Raw genomic sequence first — 19,475 nt, forward strand, 5'->3', positions numbered from 1 at the left:
AATCTCTTATTGGGTCTTTTTTGGTCTGTTAAAGTGACTGTAAATCTTTATAAAAAAAAATTAAAGTAATAAATGTCACATTTACCTGCTGTGTGCAGTGGTGTAGCACGAAGCGGCCCCGATCCTTCTCTTGGGTCTCCCACCGGTGCTCCTGGCTCCTTTGTTGAGTTCCCCCATAGGAAGGCGCTTCCTTTGGGCTCAAATCTGACACAGACCGTACAGCTCAAACCCCCCCCCCCCTCCCACTCCTCTCTTACAGAGTTTGATTGACAGTAGCAGGAGCTATATATCTTCCCAGTGAGGAGAGAGAGAGAAGAGAGCAGCTGCTCTTAGGCACATCGCTGGATCGTGATTTGGCTCAGGTGAGTATAAGTGGGGGGGGCTAAATACATTAAGGTATCTTTACCTTAAGGAGGGATCTCCTCTCATTCACTGCACAGACCCCAATCTCGGTAAAGAGCCTGATGACGCGGCTCTTTACCCATGTGATCAGCTGTGTCCAATCACATAAATACGGAAGTGCCCTTTATCGGCTCACCTCACATTGACCAAGTGTGAGGCGAGGAGAGCCGATCAGTGGCATCTCCTCACGGGAGACCTGTACAGATTATCAGTGCAGCCCCAGGAAAAACTATCGGTGCCCATCAGTGCCACCTATCCATGCCGCCTGTCAGTGCCCATCAGTGCGGCATATTTGTGCCTCCTCATCTGTGCCCACCAATGCTGCCTCATCAGCGCACATCAACAAAGGAGAAAAATTACTTATTTACAGAATCTATTGACAGAAATTAAGAAAAACTTTTTTTTATTTTATTTTTTATTTTCGGTCTCTTTTTTTTGTTTTGTTTTTTGTTTTGTCAAAAAATGAAAAACCCAGTGGTGATTAAATACCCCCAAAAGAAAGCTCTATTTGTGTAAAGAAAATGATAAAAATTTCACATGGGTACAGTGTTGTATGACCGCGTAATTGTCATTCAAAATGTGACAGTGCTGAAAGCTGAAAATTGGCCTGGGCAGGAAGGGGATAAAAGTGCCCTGTACTGAAAGTGTTTTGATATTTGTTCAACAAGTGCAAAAAAAACCCCCGTCAATCCTGCCAGAAATTTTGTGAGCTTTGCAACTTCATGTGCCTGTTTTCTTCAACCTGTTTTCATTCGAGGCACCCCAGTCTGAAAACATAAATGTTACCTATGAATGGGAAATCTAAACCTGGGACCATGCACATAACCACCTCGATGAACATCACAGCAGAAGCCTCCCACCCATGATGTTAGAGGTCACCCCCCCAAATCACACATCAAAGTCACCCAATCACATGGAAGGTTCCCCCATTTACTCAGAGCCCGCTTTTACTTCTCAGAGACCCCTCCATCATGACAGAGGTTCCCCCATCACATCAGTCACCTTTTCACATCAGAGGTCCCCACTATCACATTAGGGGGCCCCCCACCACATCAAAGGTTTTCAACCATGTCAGATGTTCCCCCATCACATCCCCCCCCCCCCAATCAGCCTTAACATCAGAGCCACTAACCTTTTGGCTCCAGCAGAGGGTGGAAGAGGTATAAAGGAGGAGGATTTCCGCCTTCTAAATGCTAGGGCTGCCCTGCATGCCACCTACCCTGAACCAAAGTCATACATTGCCATAGTGTGGGGTATCCCACTGACATCACTATAATAACAAATGGCGCAGTGCGTCTTGACCCTCGATCGTCATTGTTTGTTATAGTGCTGTCGACCAGCCCGCTATCAATATGGCAGCTCATAACTTCAAACCAGAGCAAAGTGAATTCTTTGTTCACAGCACCCCAGGGTAACCCAGACAGTACTGCTCCCAGCTATCTCTGAGGACTATGGTACACCCAATGTCATTGAGAAAGGAGAGGGGGGAAATATTTAGTAGTCCAAACACACGTCTATCTTAAAGCGGGAGTAAACCCAGTTTCAAAAAACACTTACATTCCGGGGCATGCCGGAAATGCTTACTTTCACATTGGTTGTGCTCTTAACCAAACTTTCAAACCATCCAATGGCTGGTTTCATAACTGATCACATGTGCAGCATTATGGCAGTTGAAGAATCATTAGAGGCCAAGATGGCAGCTTCCTTGACTGAAAACGATTGAAGGGTTTACTTCCACTTTAAGATGACAATGCTTTTACACCATCTTCCAGGATAGCACATAAGAGCTAGGCACCTCCTTCAAGAGGAACAGGAAACGCATCACCAAAATCACTTTTAAAAGAAGTCCATCTGCCAAACTGGTTAGTTGAGTTTCTTCCATTGAGAAGAGATGTTTCACTTGAAATAACCTCCCACCATAATGGAGGGAGGTTTAGGATTCTCAGTTGTGGCCCTCCATCCTCTTGGTGGTGCGGCTCTCATCCATCATTGCCCGCATTCTCTTATCCTTTACAGGCAGGAAGAGGTCTGGGCCCACTTCCTTTTCATTGTCTAGGAAGGCCAGTACTGGAGGTGACCTTCACCCATGGTGGTCCGGTGTTCGGGCAGATAGTGTCCTGCCATCATATAGTGTCGGCAGAAGAAGCCTCGGAAAATCTCCGAAGCTGAACGACGCCTGCGCCGTGAGTGGAAGTGGTAGCCCCCCCATCCAAGCGGACATAGGGTTCGGAAAATTTGAGGGCCCCTCGCGGGCGAGCTTCGCTCGCCACGCTTCGGGCTCGGCCTCGCTGCGCTCGGCTCTTTTTTATTCCTACTCTATGTCCACTTGGATGGTGGGGCTAGAACCTGGACTCACAGCGCAGGCGCCGTTCATGCTCGGATATTTTCGGAATCTGTGTTGCTGTGTACTGCACATGCGCAGTACACAGCGGACACTATCTGATGGGGGACCTTATATGATGGGACACCGGCCCAAGCTGTGGTTCCCTTCTGATCCCTTTACAAGTATATTTTGCACATATTTTTCAGTAGGTAATTTTTTCCAGGGGCAGGGAGCCCAGAAAGTATAGGCAAACCTTGTATTGTACTGCAAGGTTCACGTTAAAGGGTTGTAAACCCTTATGCCGTGAACACACAATCAGAAATACCACCAGCAAAAGTCCGATGTGAGCTCTTGGTCGGTAAAATGTGACCGTGTGTGCGCTCCATCGGACTTTTGCTGCCAGCAAAAAATTAAGAGCATGCTCTCTATTTTGCGGTTGGAAAAAGTTCAGATCGGAAATTCCGATTGTAGCAATTCCGATGCGCAAAATTCCTACGCACGCTCGGAAACAATTTGACACATGCTCGCAAGCGTCGAACTTCATTTTCTCGGCTAGTCGTATTGTTGTACGTCACCGCGTTCTTGACGGTTGAAAGTTCAGAAAATGTTTGACTGTGTGTATGCAAGCCAAGCTTGAGCGGAATTCCGTCGGAAAAACCATCCAAGATTTTTGGGACGGAAATTCCGCTCGTGTGTACAGAAAGGGAGTGGATGGAGGACTGCAACTGAGAATCCTGAATTTCCCTCCATTGTGTTTAAAGCGCAACATCTCTCGATGGAAGGAACTCAATAACTAACCAATTCCTCAGATGGACTTCCTTTTAAATTTTGTTGAGTAAAGTGACTAGCCTCAGGTGATGCACAGAGATGAGTTGTAAGTTGTATCGGTTTTAGCTGCTGGCTTCTCTTTTCTACAGCTGTTCAAAGTCCAGAATTTTTAAAGCTTGTCTGAGCTGTCAGAAAACAGGGGGCGGAGAGCTGAAATTACACACTGTGGAGCAGGGATATGCAATTAGCAGACCTCCAGCTGTTGCAGAACTACAAGTCCCATGAGGCATAGCAAGACACTGACAGCCACAAGAATGACACCCAGAGGCAGAGTATGATGGGACTTGTAGTTTTGCAACAGCTAGAGGTCCACTAATTGCATATCCCTGCTGTAGAGCTCAGTGAGGAGAACTCTGACAGCTGATTGGAGGCAAGGGTCACCCCCCCCCCCCCTTCAAGACGGCACAACAGGAATAGAGCTGAGGCTGTTAAGCACAGGCGGTGTGCTTGAGGTCCCTCCCCCGTCACCATTTTTCTCTTGGTGTCAGGAACACTTGTCAGAAGGGATTCATGCTGATAGCAGAAGAACAAAGTTGCAGACAGAAATGATAGGTTGTGCTCTTGATTGAGACCAGTACACACTATAGAGGGATATGCTTTGTTCATATTTTATGTCTGAGGTTTACAATCACTTTAACACTTTTTCTCCTATAACCATCAGTCCCCGTTATCACTGGTGCCCCTTGCAATCCAGCAAATGACAAAAAGCTCTGGAAACCTAACCCAGGCCTTTCCAGTGAACCCGACGTCATGTGCCTGCAGTCAAGCTGGATGAACCGTCCTGTGTAACCAACGCCAGTTTTCAGCTGACACCGGAGCCGCGCTTAACTGCTTATTTTCCAAGCCTTTCGTCACAAGGACGAAGTGCCAAAGAGATCTAGTTACACGATTTGTGTAATGGGGTCAGCACTTAGTGTGTTCCAATGGATCGATCGTAGAGTTCACACTGACGTACGGTAAAGCCGGGCGATTTAACACCACACAGTGGGGTTTGCAGCTTAAAGGCAGCATTGCTGAACACCAGTTTTGCTTCCTTTTTAAAGGGTCAGTCCTTGCAAAACTGCTACTTGTGTTTAGTAGATGCCAGAGACTGTAGGATTATGAACCTCCTAACAATCTGAGCTGGGCAATAAAGGCACGTTACAAACATGCCATGGGCATATGTGAAATGACACCCCAAAATACATTCCGCTGCTTCTCCTGAGTACGGAGATACCTCATGTGTGGGACTTTTTGGCAGTCTAGCCGTGTACAGGACCCCGAAAACCAATCACCGCCTTCAGGATTTCTAAGGCCATAAAATGGTGATTTCACCCCTCACTACCTATAACCGTTTTGGAGGCCATGAAATGCCAAGATGGCACAAAACCCCCCCAAATAACCCCATTTTGCAAAGTAGACACCCCAAGCTATTTGTTAAGAGGCATGTTGAGTATTTTGCAGATCTCGCTTTTTGTCACAAAGTTTTGAAAAACGAAAAAAAAAAAGACATTTTCATTTTTCAAGACAAATGAGAGCTGCAAAATACTCACCATGCCTCTCAGCAAATGGCTTTGGGTGTCTAGTTTCCAAAATGGGTTAATTTGGGGGGGGGGGGGGGTGTGTTCTGGATATTTCAGGGCCTCCGAAACTGTGATCGGTAGTGAGAAGTGAAATCGCCATTTTACGTCTTTAGATATCCTGGAGGTGGTGCTTGGTTTTTCGGGGCCCTGTACGTGGCTGGGCTCCCAAAAAGTCTCACACATGTGGTATCCCCGTACTCAGAAGAAGTAGCGGGATGTATTTTGGGGTGTAATTTCACATATGCCCATAGCATGTTTGAGCAATATATCCTTTAGTGACAACTTTGTGAGGGAAAAAAAAAAATTCCCGAAACTTGTGGCAAAATATAAAATATTCCATGGACTCAACATGCCTCTTGGCAAATAGCTTTCCAAAATGGGGTAATTTGGGGGGGGGGGGGGGGTTTGACCTGTTCTGGTATTTTATGCACAACATTAGAAGCTTATGCCATACATCACCCACTCTTCTAACCACTTGAAGACAAAATCCCTTTCTGACAATTTTATGTTTACATGAAAAGAAAATTGCTCACTGGAGTGCCTGTGGAAGGGGAAGTAGTGGCTAGCTTGTGCTTTCTCTGCCCATTCAGTGCTCACTGGAGTGCCAGGCCTGTGGAGGGGGCAGTAGTGGCTAGCTCATGCTTTCTCTGCCCCTCCAGTGCTCACTGGAGTTCTGGACTGAGGAGGGGGCAGGAGTGACTAGCTCATGCTTTCTGTGCCCTTCCAGTGCTCACTGATGTGCCCGACTAGGGAGGGGGCAGGAGTGGCTAATTCATGCTTTCTTTAGTCCTCCAGTGCCCACTGGAGTTTAGCTGAATCTCGTCACGAGAGTGCAAAAATAAGTGCACTCCTGTGACCAAGAAGAGAAGTATGGCCAAAAAAATCTTTGCCCATACTTCTCTTTTGAAGCCCATCTCTGGGCAAAAATCTATTTATTGCCTTCCATCCTTCCCCTCTCTAACCCATCCTGCTCCCTCTATAACCTAACGGTTCCCTTACCTGGTGAATCCAGTTATAGTCATCTGAGTCCCCACATCTAGGTCCCTCTCTGATGTCATTTCTTCCTGTGGGGACTGCTAATCAAGCACAGCAAGTTAACCCCCTCGCCTCCCAGTTCCCTTCACTCCCTTGGTTCAATATCAGAGCTCTTCTGGGTCCTAAGAGGACCCCCATGCTATGCTGGCCTGACAAAAGGGTATTCTTCACATCACTCTATGGACACAGGGAGTGCGGCCCAGGATCCAGCCCGCAGGTGTGTGTGACAGTAGGAAGCATCTTCCTATGGTGGCACACCGAGAAGCAGAGGAGCCAGGAGTGCCAGCGGGGGACCCAAGTAGAGGAGGATCAGGGCTACTCTGTGCAGTTCCATTCCAGGTAAGTATATCATGCTTGTTTGTTATTAAAACAAATTTTTTTTTACTTTGCAATTACTTTAAACCACGTATGCTCCATGGAGGCATCTCCTTGTTATCCTCTGCCGTATCCTACTAAAAGTATTAGAACTCGGATAGCTCATACTGCATCGGATATTTACAGCAGGGGTCTTGGTAATGCCCTGTTTACAAAGCCTCGGCTTCCCACTGCTCCAACAACAGATTACTGTTTAGAATCTACTTCTTCTGCAAGTGAGAATGCCGCCGGTGTGACCTGTCACTAAATATTTCCTTGTCTGTTCCGGGCTTAGCGGTACTTAAGATATTAAGTGATTAGTAACCTGCCTGTCAGGTTCTCGGTCATGATGTCAGTATCACAGAATAGCCACAGTGTATATTTCTGGAGGATGCAGTTGTGTTTTGCAGAACATGAACCTAAGTGTAGTAGTAGGAAGCTGACTGTACTGATTTGCTTTTTTACAGTAATGGGCAGCAGCACATTTACCAGTTGCCTCTTCTAAGACTCAGGGCTGCGGGGGCTGGGGTGCACTGTAGAAGGTTGAGAAGGCTCTGTTGGGTAAAGTTGGGGGCACCATGGAGGGGGTATGGACTCTGCAGCAATCCAGGGGCTACTGTAGTTGGCTGGGGGGCACTGCAGAGGCTGAGAACTCTCAGGGGCACTTTAGAAGGTTAAGTGGCACTATGGGAGGTTAAGAGATCTGCAGCTGGCTGGAGGCCTAAGAAGAGGCAAGCCACGACCTGGTGGTTGAGAACCACTGGTATAGAGCACTGGCCTTGGAGCTTCTTGCATGTTTTTATTAGTCAATAAGGCTACCATTTCTAATGATGGACCAGTAGCAATGTGCAGCAGGTAGGAGGGGTCTCTTCATTTGTCTGTCTCTTTCCTTCCTGTCCTTCCTTCTTCCCTCTTTCCCTTTTACTTCCTTTCCTTCTTCTCTTTCCTTTTCCTTCCTGTCCTTCCTTCCTCTTTCATTTTCCTTCCCGTCCTTCCTTCTTCCCTCTTTTATTTACTTCCTTCCCTTCCTTCCTTCTCTCTTTCCCTTTTTTTTCCCTTTTTTTTTTTTTTTCCCTTTTTTTTCCCTTTTTTCCCTGTCATTCCTTTGGTCTTCTTTTTTTTTTTTTTTTTTTACCCCCTGTCTTTCCTTCTTCTCTCCTTCTCTTTCCTTTCTCTTTCCTTCCTTTCTCTTTCCTTCCTTTCTCTTTCCTTCCTTTCTCTTTCCTTCCTTTCTCTTTCCTTCCTTTCTCTTTCCCTTCCCTTTCCTTCCTTTCTCTTTCCCTTTCCTTCCTGTCCTTCCTGCCTCTTTTTTCCCTTTCCTTCCTGCCCTTCATTCTTTTTTCCCTTCCCTTCCTGTCCTTTCTTCCTCTTTCCCCCCCCCCTTTCCTTCCTGTCCTTCCTTCCTCTTTTTTTTTCCCCTTTCCTTGTTGTCCTTCCTTCCTCTTTTTTCCCTTTCCTTCCTGCCTGTCCTTCCTCTTTTTTTCCCTTTCCTTCCGGTCCTTCCTTCCTCTTTTTTCCCTTTCCTTCCTGCCCTTCCTTCCTCTTTTTTTTTTTTTTTTTTCCCTTTCCTTCTCGTCCTTCCTTCCTTTTTTTTTTTTTTTTTTTTTTTTTTCCCCCCCCTTTCTTTCCAGTCCCTCCTTTCTCTTTTTTCCCTTTCCTTCCTTCCCCCCCCCCCCCTTTCCTTCCTGTCCTTTCCTTCCTGTCCTTCCTTCCTCTTTTTTTCCCCATTTCCTTCCTGTCCATCCTGCCTCTCGTTCCTTTTTTCTTTGGTTTCACCTCTGCTCTCTGCCCTCTTGCTTCTGTGCTTTTCTCCTCTCCACTCCCCTTTGCTTGCCTTTATGTTCTTACCCCTCACCTCTGCGCACGCGTACTTACATATATAAAAATAAGAAAACCCTGTGCTTATTAGTTCAGGAAAATCAATGCTGCTGCACCTAAAAAATATTACTGAATCCTGGATCAAAATTAAACTTATATCATATATCATATCAACCCCTTTGCTCAACAGGATGATCAATCAATAAAGTGTGTCATCTAGCAGTAATTAATGAGCCCAGTGCTAAATACACTTTTTCATAGCCAAAAATAGTCAAAATAAAGTCCATAAACAAATATAAAAGTCCAAATCCACATGCAGCATTCCAAGTGCCTTATTCACTTGCCAGCCACCTAACTGGGAAAATACATCATGACTTTGACATTTAATACTGCTGTTATGGCTGTAGCTAGATGCCATAACCCCGGTAAAAATGTTTCTCTCAGGTGGCGGTCTTCCTGATAAGTGATTCCAGATGCCAGTCTTCCCCATTAAAAGTGATTCGAGTGGTGGATTCCCCGCTGGATCCTTTTTTGGGGTGGCCGGAGGGTCGCCCTCCCCCTCCTGCTGCTTTCTGGGCTCACTTGGCTGATCGGTAGCTCTGGGAAACCGATCTGGTACTGGCGGCAGCTGGCCAGAAAGATGAGCAAAGGGAAGATGGCCTAGGAGGACCGAAGCGCCGCCATGACGTCACTAGTGCTCTGTGATGAATGCTAGTTCTTTTCCCCAAGCCAAGCCTCTTGCCGGAAAGGAGTCCAAGAGATCACATACTTTTCATTAAGGAGGACCGATGCTCCCACCATCAGGCTTCCAAATGAGTCTGTGACCCTGCCGGGAAGAATCGGCAATGGTATCCCTGCACAAAGGATATGCAGCCAGCTCTCCCAATCCACTAAAGACACTCCAGCAAATGCATAATTTAAAAAAAAAAAAAACAAGAGAAGCCTCATAGTTCAAAATAAATAAACAGTTATTGCACTTACCCAATGTACAAAATGACAAACGGTACGCATATCCAAATAGCACAGCCATGGGGACCACTGGCGTGCCAGTGCATGATGGCATGGCAGAGATCTGTGACGTCACCCCGCACTGGAGATCTGTGACGTCACTATGCACTGGAGATCTGTGACGTCACCCCGCACTGGAGATCTGTGGCGTCACCCCGCACTGGAGATCTGTGGCGTCACCCCGCACTGGAGATCTGTGGCGTCACCCCGCACTGGAGATCTGTGGCATCACCCCGCACTGGAGATCTGTGGCGTCACCCCGCACGAAGGATCTGGGACGTCACCACGCACTGGGGATCTGGGACGTCACCACGCACTTGTGAGCCGCTGGGGACCACTGGCGCGCCAGTGCGTGATGGCATCGCAGAGATCTGTGATTTCACTATGCACTGGAAATCTGTGACGTCACTATGCACTGGAGATCTGTGACGTCACCACGCACTGGCGCGCCGCTGGGTCTGGAGGCCATGATTTTTGGATGTGTATACCGCTTGTCATTTTTTACATCGTGTAAGTGCAATAACCAAGAACTGGCTGTGTGATCCTTGTGGGAGAACACCATTGCTGCATCTTGCCAGCAAGGTTACAGACTCATGTGGAGGCCTGATGGTGGAGCATCGGCCCTCCTTATGTATTTATCACTGGTGTTACCAACTACTGTTATATATCATGTTTGTATTAAAGGATCATTTTGTTGAGCAAAGGGGGTTTATTCATACTTTAAGGATATGCGCACGTTTTAAAACATTTTTTTTTATGTACTTACGTTTTATGGCTTCAATTTTACAGGTACAAAACTAACACATAAACATATATTTATTGTTTAAGGCCAAAGTGAGATCATTTAACGGCACAGTGGCCTTTGTGTAACAATTTGTTTGAAGGAAGGACCTGGTCAGATTTTCCCTCTGGTGCTTCCTATACAGTATGCGAATGGATGGGGGGGGAATCAAGCTGTGTTGGGTTACCAGAACGTTTTCCTTCTTGGAACATTGTCCTGAGACTGAACCAATCTGGCTCTCTGGGTGGTCCCAGGCAATGGTATAAAATAACCCCTTAAGTTCCATCACTTTCCCCAGGTATTGTGTCAGGAGGTCATTAGAAGGAATGTTCCTGGGGGGAGTCTGTTTCCTGTATGGATCAGGTCTCTTCTCTCAATTATTTACATGCACAGCAGACTCGTGTTGCAGCATTTGCATGGAGAGTAGAAACTCTAACCGCTCACACACCAGGATATCATTAACCACTGGATGGCCTGTCAGTGCATGCCGCTTAATGTACCGAGTGATCATGTCAGGGAGCTATGAGAGGATGCAAGCTCTTTTATGAACAATCTTTTAAAATCAGTCAGCCAAGGGCAAAATGTCTGGGCAAAATTTTAAAATAAGAGATGCAGCACATATCTGCAATACGTGAACATTTCCCCACATTTTGTCCCTTTTTAAAAACTCTGCAAGTGTGCAAACCTGCTGTTGATCCTGCCGGAAATAAAGGGAGCTCCTACCTTCCTGTAGTGAGTGACCACTTTACCTTTGCTGCACTCAAATCCCATGCATTGTTGTCAGCCCTGCCCAGTCCTCCCATGCTGGACTCCAGAACACCTCCCTTCTTTTCATTCCTATGATGAGAGGCAAGTGTTCTGTATTCCAGGAGGGAAGAACTAGGCAGGGCTGACAACAAGGCTTGAGATTTCAGTGCAGCAGAGCCATTGTGTTGTCTTCTCAAGCAGCTAGGAGCTCACTGGACAAGGAGAGGACCTCCCTTCTCATATCAATAACAATGGACAGGTGTACTGTGGTCCACAGGGGAGATCACCCTGTTTTGAAATTCAGCGCTGCAGAACTATTGTGTTGTCAGCTCGAGCAAGTATTTAGGAGCTTGCTAGACCAAGGAAGACCCCCCCCCCCCTTCTCATTTCCATAACAAAGGGCAGGTGTTCTGTAGTCCACCTGGGAGATCTGGGCCAGCTGTTCACCTTGCTTGAGATTTCAGTGGAACAGAGTGTGTTGTCAACTCAAATAGGAAGTCACTGGATCTCTGGTAGATAACAGGTATTTTTCTTGACTTTGTAGACCTCATTATTGGATGGAAAACTTATCATGCGTTCAAGCTCTGCCACGTGTCCCTATGATCTATCCATAGCCATGCACTGGAGAGAGGTGTGGCACACTTGACACCAGACTCCATACACATCTGTCCGGGGCCCCTGAGTGGTCTGGATACCCAGTTATGAGCCAGCACCTTTAGGTGTCTACTAGGTTCTCCTGTTAGATAGACGTGACAGGTACACATTAACCCCCCTTGCCTCCCTGGGAAGTCTTCATCGGTGCCACCCGTTCTCCCTGGGGGATTAGCCGATGGATCTCATGAAAAACAAGGGGATTTTAGCTGGTAATACCCCCCAAGCTGCCCTTAGAAGAAGCGTCTAATCCCCTTGCCCTAATTGTTATTTCCAGCTCAGCTCAGATCACCCGTCCCGTCCTGTGACGTGACCTCTATGACATGTCACTGCCATCAATTTTGCAATATAGATTTCTGCCTGCGGGGTAGACCTGGATCTCTGTGCAGCTTCCTCACGTGGGCGCCACGCTGGCCTACACATCTGGCAGAGCTCTTGATTGAGTTTTCACAGTATGAATTGTTCTAGGCTCCTGATATGATCCTCCTTTTTTCAGGTGCCTGAAATGAGGACTGCCTGTGTTTCCTTGTAACAACCAGTCAGATGCATTATGCTACCAGCGCAGTGCTGTGAGGCAGTACAGAGTTTTACGTAAGACACGATTATTAGGATCCTAATGGACCAATGTGGCCGCGTGGAACTCTTCTTTTTTTGATTGCGTAGTGCAGTGGGTTCTGTGTGATTTGGATGGAAGAAAGCTTATAGTCAGTATTTGTATAGTCTGTGTATTAGTGTGTTCTAGCTTTAATGCTCTAAAACAAGGGTCTCCAAACGTTCTAAACAAAGGGCCAGTTTGCAGTCCTTTTATAGTCAGACTTTAGGGGGGGCCGGACTGTGGCCAGTGGGAGTAAAAATTGTCCCGGACTCGGTGAGTAAACAATTTATCTTTGGTATTAGGGGGAGAAATAGTTCCCCATCATTAGTATCAATAGGCAGAATGGTGCCCCATCATTGGTGTCAGTGGGAGGAATGGTGCCCCATCATTGGTGACGGTGGGAGGAATAGTGCCCCATCATTGGTGACAGTGGGAGGATTAGTCCCCCATCATTGGTGACAGTGGGAGGATTAGTCCCCCATCATTGGTGACAGTGGGAGGATTAGTCCCCCATCATTGGTGTCAGTGGGAGGAATAGTCCCCCCCATCATTGGTGTCAGTGGGAGGAATAGTCCCCCCCATCATTGGTGTCAGTAGGAGGAATAGTGCCCCATCATTGGTGTCAGTAGGAGGAATAGTGGCCCATCATTGGTGTCAGTGGGAGGAATAGTGCCCCATCATTGGTGTCAGTGGGAGGAATAGTGCCCCATCATTGGTGTCATTTGGGAGGAATAGTGCCTCATCATTGGTGTCAGTGGGAGGAATAGTGCCCCATCATTGGTGTCAGTGGGAGGAATAGTGCCCCATCATTGGTGTCAGTGGGAGGAATAGTGCCCCATCATTGGTGTCATGTGGGAGGAATAGTGCCCCATCATTGGTGTCATTTGGGAGGAATAGTGCCTCATCATTGGTGTCAGTGGGAGGAATAGTGCCCCATCATTGGTGTCATTTGGAAGAATAGTACTCCATCAGTGGTGTTAGTAGGAGGACTAGTGCCTTCTTATTGGTATTAGTGGGAGGAATAGTGCCCCATCATTGGTGTTAGGAGGACTAGTGCCCTCTTATTGGTATTCGTGGGAGGAATAGAGCCCCAAGGGCTGGATAATAGCAAGTGAAGGGCCACATTTTGGAGACCACTGTTCTAGAAGGAAGCTAATACTAGAGAGCAATTAATGCAGCAGATGGTAGGAACCCCTCATAATGGGCACCAGCAGGTGTGCAGACCCGGGAACTCAGCACAGGGATGGTGGGAACCCCTCATAATGGGCACAGCGGGTGTGCAGACCTGGGAACTCAGCATAGAGATGGTGGGAACCCCTCATAATGGGCACAGCAGGTGTACAGACCTGGGAACTCAGTGCATGGATGGTGGGAAGTGGAAACCTGTAATGGGCTCAGAAGGTTTACAGAGCAAGAAACTCTCACCAATTGAGTCCCCTCTCTATAGAAGAGCCTGTCAGAGGCGTTTTAACTCTCCATCATCTACCAAACACCAAATATCAGTTTTAAGTTGACTGATCCTTTACATCTTGGAGCACAGTAAAATTATCTAGTTGTTTTCATTCTGGCGCACGACGTTACTTATGAAACATAATAAGATAAGAGGTCTGGTATCACCCCAAACTCACCTCCATCTGCAATACAATACATATATACAAAGGATCTGCTTTGGGACTTTAAATTAGGTAAATGTGGTTGGCCAAAAAACATGTCTGTATGTTACTTAAGCCACTTGAGTATGAGCTTGTAATCCCCCTTCATCATCAGGCCATTTTTCAGTTTTCAGTGCTGGGATAGTTTGACTGATGATTACTCTTTCATGCAACTCTGTACCCCCAAAAATGTCTAACCTATTTTTGAGACAGAGCTATTTTCTGTGATATTTAATAACCCATTAATTAATTTATTTTGTTCTATAGATGAACAAAAACAAACCTTTTGAGAAAGAAATGTCCCCCTTAGTTTATGTGAGAAACAAAAATGGCAGTACAATACAACCCCCCCTCTTTTTCAATGAAGAAATATGCTGGTCTTGAGGTTGTTAAAGCTTGTAGCGTGGTAATGGTGCAATAGATACTTTTTGTACAGGACATGAACAGAGGGAGGAGGTGAAGAAGGTAATGTACGGTTCACATACTGTGGGAAGATGAAGGGGTTAAGTTGCAGACGTGACGGATAGGGAAGGTGAAGGGTTAACATACACGTCACGCGGGGATCAGGTGTACAAGAGAATAGATGGATGTGAACAGGTTAAATAAAAACAATCCCAACTCCCCTACCCTGAGTCTGCTACCTCCTTCAATCTGGAACTAATGAAGGATGGTTTATTCGCTGGTTCCTCCTTGCTCTGTTGTGAGAGGAAGGGGCGGGCTCTGAAATGTAAACAGTCATACTGTTTACATTTGTGATCGCTGTGATTGGGCATCACAAGGTACAGAGCTACTCGGATCAGCTCCGTACGCCTGTGCAATTTGGCGGTGGCACATGTGTATGTTTTGCCATACGATTATTTTGTTTATGATGTTTTTATATTTTGTATTTGTGTGAAAATTTGTTATCATGCTTGTTGAGCAGGAGTTAAATGTGTCAGTTAGGTTCAATCTGGAAGGGGGTTGAGTTTTAACCCGATTTTAGCAAAGGAGAGACCTGCTTGTTGTGATCAAGCACTTCCATGTGTGTGTGAAACGCGTCAACATTCCTGTGCTGCTGTCTTATCTAGCCGCAATAAATTATCGGTATCATCATCACGTGTGGAGTGCAGACAATCTCTCCTTTCCTTTGCTGGATCTCTACGGTGGAGAGCCAGGCCGGCACCTGTTGGGGGTGATTACTGGCAGATCTGACATCCAGGCATTCCTTTCCACATCGTGTACAATAAAATAACGCTGACGGGAACAGGTTAACTAAAAACAATCCCAACCCACCTACCCTGAGTCTGCTACCCCCTTCAATCTGTAACTAATGAATGATCGGTTATTCGCTAGTTCCTCTTTCCTCTGTTGTGAGATCTGAAGTGTAAACAGTCATACTGTTTACAATTGTGATCGCTGTGATTGGTCATCACAAGGTACAGAGCTGCTCGGATCAGCTCTGTACGCCTTTGTGATTTGCCGGTGGCACTGTAGAAATAAAATGTCCATCACTCCGCAGTTAATAAACGTATGGAAGTGGTTAAAGCCCGGCAATGTAACTTTTTGTATTCTCTGATAATATAAGGGAGGCTGCCATTGCTTTCATTATTTCTGCTTCCTGTTTCCTATTTTACAGTTTTCTGGAAGAAGTCCAATCAGCCGGTTTTCACAGCCGCCATACATAAAACTTCCCAGGCTCCAGAATTTCCTGAACCAGGCGATGGTGATGATGAAACTCGGCTCTTCACATCTGGCTCTGTTCATTCCCCTCTTTCCATGGGGGGGGGGGGTCCATCTCTCCTGCTGTGTGCAAAGGAGATCCTCTTCAAAGATTCTCATCTATTAAGACTTTATTTTTACAATGTTTAACTAACCTTTCATCATGTCCAGAGTTCTAATAGTCTGTCATGCTGTGAAAAGAAGAACGGAGTCAGTTCTTCCTTCTTAACACTGTTGAAGAACTAAGGTGGGGGGTGCAATAAAACATTGCAGATCTAATGGTGACCATTGACCTAATGGGGCATTCCATTGTGCTGGCCAAGATAGGACCAGCGAGAGGAACATAAACATGTACACTTAGCTGGGGTGGAGCATACATGTTTATGCGAATATGATCGAGAGGAGGAGAGAGAATGAGGAGACACCCCTGTTTGCTGGAAGAACCAATTGTCTGTTTGATGTTGGGGAGATTCTCCTTTCATTTCCTTTCCTGGATACTCAACAGGAAGTAAAATAAAATTGCTCCAAAGTTGAGCGATTCCCTTGTTGACAGTTGTCCCTTTTTGGAAGATCTCCTTTTTTTTTTTTTTTTTTTCTGTTCCGGTGACTGTGAAATTTTGGATTTCTACCCAAATTTTGTCCTGGATAACAATAATTCCAGAACATCTAGAAGGGTAGATCCCACTATTGGGGACACAGACAACAATTCAAACCTGACGAGGGCTTCTAACCCTTCTATATTACACTTGCGTAGAGCTAAACTCTCTAGCGGGTTGATCTTTAGTTGAATTTTGACCAATTCCTGCCAGATTAGCCAAAACCAAGATGTGGATGACCATGTCGGCACCAACTGGGCTGTCCAAATTCCGGTTTCCAAAGCCGTCCTCCAGGATGGTCACATGAGAGAGAGAGATGGAGAGATAGTCTCCGCCTCCTACAGGAAACACAAGCACAGAGAGGTTTAACAAAACCCGCCCACTGGGCTGCCCCTCAGTTCTTGTGTTTTCCTGCACAGCATCACCAGTTTTTTTTTTTTTTTTTTTATTATTTGAGAAAGTTGTTTCTGAATACTTCTCACTCCCCCGCCTGTTAAAGCGGAAGTAAACCCATCCATAAAACAGTTTAATTTACAGCACGTCCCGGAAATGTAACACTCAAATTGGTTGCAGGGCTGGTGCAAGGCTTTCTGACACCCTAGACGAATCCTCATTTTGCCACCACCCCTGAATCCACCCCCTTTGCCCTGCCCATGTATACCCCACCTTTTTAATGATGCGCCCATCAAATGCAGCCTCAGCACCCATCAAATGCAGCCTCGCCTGTGCCCATCAAATTCAGCCTCGCCAGTGCCCATCAAATGCAGCCTCACCAGTACCCATCAAATGCAGCCTCACCAGCGCCCATGAACTGCAGCTTACCAGTGCCCATCAAGGAATGTTTGCCACTCATTCGGGAGTCGGGACACAGACACAGTCCTCCACCGCCGCTGCGCCTCTGACACTATGTGTGAACAGAGCGGCGGCTGCCTGCTGATGCTGAGATGTGGTTGCTTGCAGCAGAGAGAAGGGAGTAGGAACACCAGTGGCTGGGCTCCCTAGGCAGCAGTGCGCCCTAGGCGGCTGTCTAGGTTGCCTAGTGGTAGCACCATCCCTGATTGGTTGTTCTCTCAACCAAACTGTCAAACTATCCAATGAATGGTGTCATAACTGATGTGTGCATGTGCAGCATTATTTAGATTAAACAGAGGCAAAGATGGCAGCCTCCTTGGCTGAAAACGATAGGGAGGGGGCTTTACTTACATTTCAAATGCAAGCAAGGTGGCCCTGCTTCAGAATGGAAGGGGAGAGGAGGTGGAGGGAAAATTTCTTTTTTTTTTTTTCTTTCCCTCCTCCCCCTATTTTGTTTCCTAAGCAGCCTTTTTTTTTTTTTTTTTGATCCCCCTCTAGCCACCTAGGTGATGTGCAGGTGAGTAGCGAATCACTGGGAAGGTCCTGATGGCGGCACGTCTTCAATGTCAGGGCCATTACACACCACATGCAGTAAAGTGCTTTCTTTTTTTTTTTTTTTCTCTACATGAAAAAATGCATGGATAGTAGGTTACTGCATTTTTCACTCCTTAAGACACACTCCCCCCCCCCCCCTCCCAAAAAAAATGGGCGGGGAAGTGTCTGTGCGTCTTTTGGAGCGAATATTGACCTCCTCTAAAACCTAGGTGGAGTGAAAAATACGGTATATGGTTTCCAATGGCATAGTTCACACCAGTGGGCTCAGTTCCCGGGGATTCCAGTTCCAGAAAAAAAAGTTAGAACATTCTGCATTTTTTATTTATTTTTTGCACTTAACTGAACTGGAATGCAGTAAAACGCATCAAAAATGCACCGGACCCAAATAAAGTGAAAAAAAAAAGCAAAAAAGAAGAAATAAAGCATCTAGAAAAGCGTTAGAAGTGCGCATGCAGAAATGCATCCGAAACAGGTCCGGAGTGCGTTTTTGGGGTGTGAACCGGCCCTAATGCCATGATATTCAGACCTCGCGAGAATGCCGGGGAGAGTGCCCATTTTTTTCTTCCCAGCGCTGCACTTTTTTTTTTTTCCTCTGGGTCCCTCGAGTGAGGAGGGGCCCAGGCTGGAGGTGATGTCAGCTGCCGATCTGCAAGCGACGCACCCATAATCCAGGTGGAAAAATATCGCCGAACACTGACTGCATCCAATCAGATGCAAGACACTGTTTGGGTATTCAGCAGCCACGGGATTAGTGGCCGTCCACGAAAAAAAAAAAAAAAGCCTGCCAGGGAGATTCCTTAATTCATGCTGCTTAACGTGAATGAAGGAATCTATTCTCTATTCCTTCTGTACAGCTTGCAGGCTGAACGAGAGAAATCTTTATGGGTAGTGACCGTGCAAAAGCAGCATTGGGAGACGAGGACGGAGTGTTGTCATCCCATAACAGGAAGTGCCAGGACATAAACCTTCGTGGCATGATCGCCAAGTATTATTTAAATTAAAGCTGGAGATTTTACAAGGGATTGACGCGTGTTTTTCAAAATCGCACAGTTATATGACATTTTTAGTGCCTGGGTTTAGATCTGTAAGAAAGCAGTTTGGGCTTTATTTATACTATTTTTAATATATTTAGTGAAGACTACAGATTTTCATGTTCCACTTAATGCTCTGTGATTGGGAAAAGTACTTTCTGGTCAATGTAAATAAAATAACTGGAGGGAAGCTACTTAAAGAAGCGGGACCCTTTGTGGGAGGGGCAGAGACACCATTTACTGCAGTAGGTTTGACCGACCTTTTTAATTTTGGTTTTATTTTATTTTTTTAATATGTGACGGAACGAGGGCATGCATGTACATATCTCTGTCTATGGAACTACTACCGAAAAGCAGCAATTATTTCCTATTTATTTTCTTTGTGGTGTTCTTGGAGCATTGTGTTATAGAGTGGTATTACAGCTCTACGGCACTGTTTAAAATGTAAAATAAAAAATAAAAATTACATTTTGACATTGTTTCTGTATGAAGGATGTAGTAAAGGGTATATGGCTTTTTTTTTTAAAATAGATTTCTACATATATTTATACAGTATATAGACCTCGCTGTTCCTTTAGAAAATAGTATTAAGCCGCCAGCACAGCAAGCGATCAATATTGCAAAACGTAACAACGTAATAAATAAAAATGAGTGAAAAACTAAATAAAAATCAATAATAAACAGTACTTAAAGTGGGGTGCCCCCTAAAAAAAAAAAAATAAAAAAAAAAATTTAAAGTCAGCAGCTACAAATACTGCAGCTGTTGACTTTTAATAATCGGACACTTAGCTGTCCCAGGGTTCAGCGATGCGGGGGAATGAAGCTTCCCCTCGTTCTCCGCTCGCGGTGCCGTCATTCTTACTGTGGGCACCCGGCTGTGGCTTCACAGACGGGCACCCACTGCGCATGCACGAGCGGCGCAGGGCGCCGTGATACGCCGCACAGTCATCTGGGACACGTGACGGGTCCCAGATGACTGTGCGGCGT

At 46.0% G+C, this 19,475-nt stretch overlaps 1 protein-coding gene across 1 annotated transcript in view; it reads left to right on the plus strand.

Annotated features, from left to right (window-relative positions):
* Positions 1-18,954, plus strand: part of VPS45 (vacuolar protein sorting 45 homolog) — a 69,372-nt gene extending 50,418 nt beyond the window's left edge. The window contains exon 15 of the mRNA XM_077464263.1: positions 15,372-18,954. Coding sequence (XP_077320389.1) covers positions 15,372-15,420 — 49 coding nt within the window. The 3' untranslated portion in view covers positions 15,421-18,954. The remainder of the gene's footprint in view (positions 1-15,371) is intronic.
* Positions 18,955-19,475: the final 521 nt, after the last annotated feature.

The sequence above is a fragment of the Lithobates pipiens genome, unplaced genomic scaffold (assembly GCF_037356315.1).
Source record: "Lithobates pipiens isolate NorthernLeopardFrog02 unplaced genomic scaffold, aLitPip1_a1.2 Scaffold_30, whole genome shotgun sequence".
In the NCBI taxonomy this organism is placed as follows: domain Eukaryota; kingdom Metazoa; phylum Chordata; class Amphibia; order Anura; family Ranidae; genus Lithobates; species Lithobates pipiens.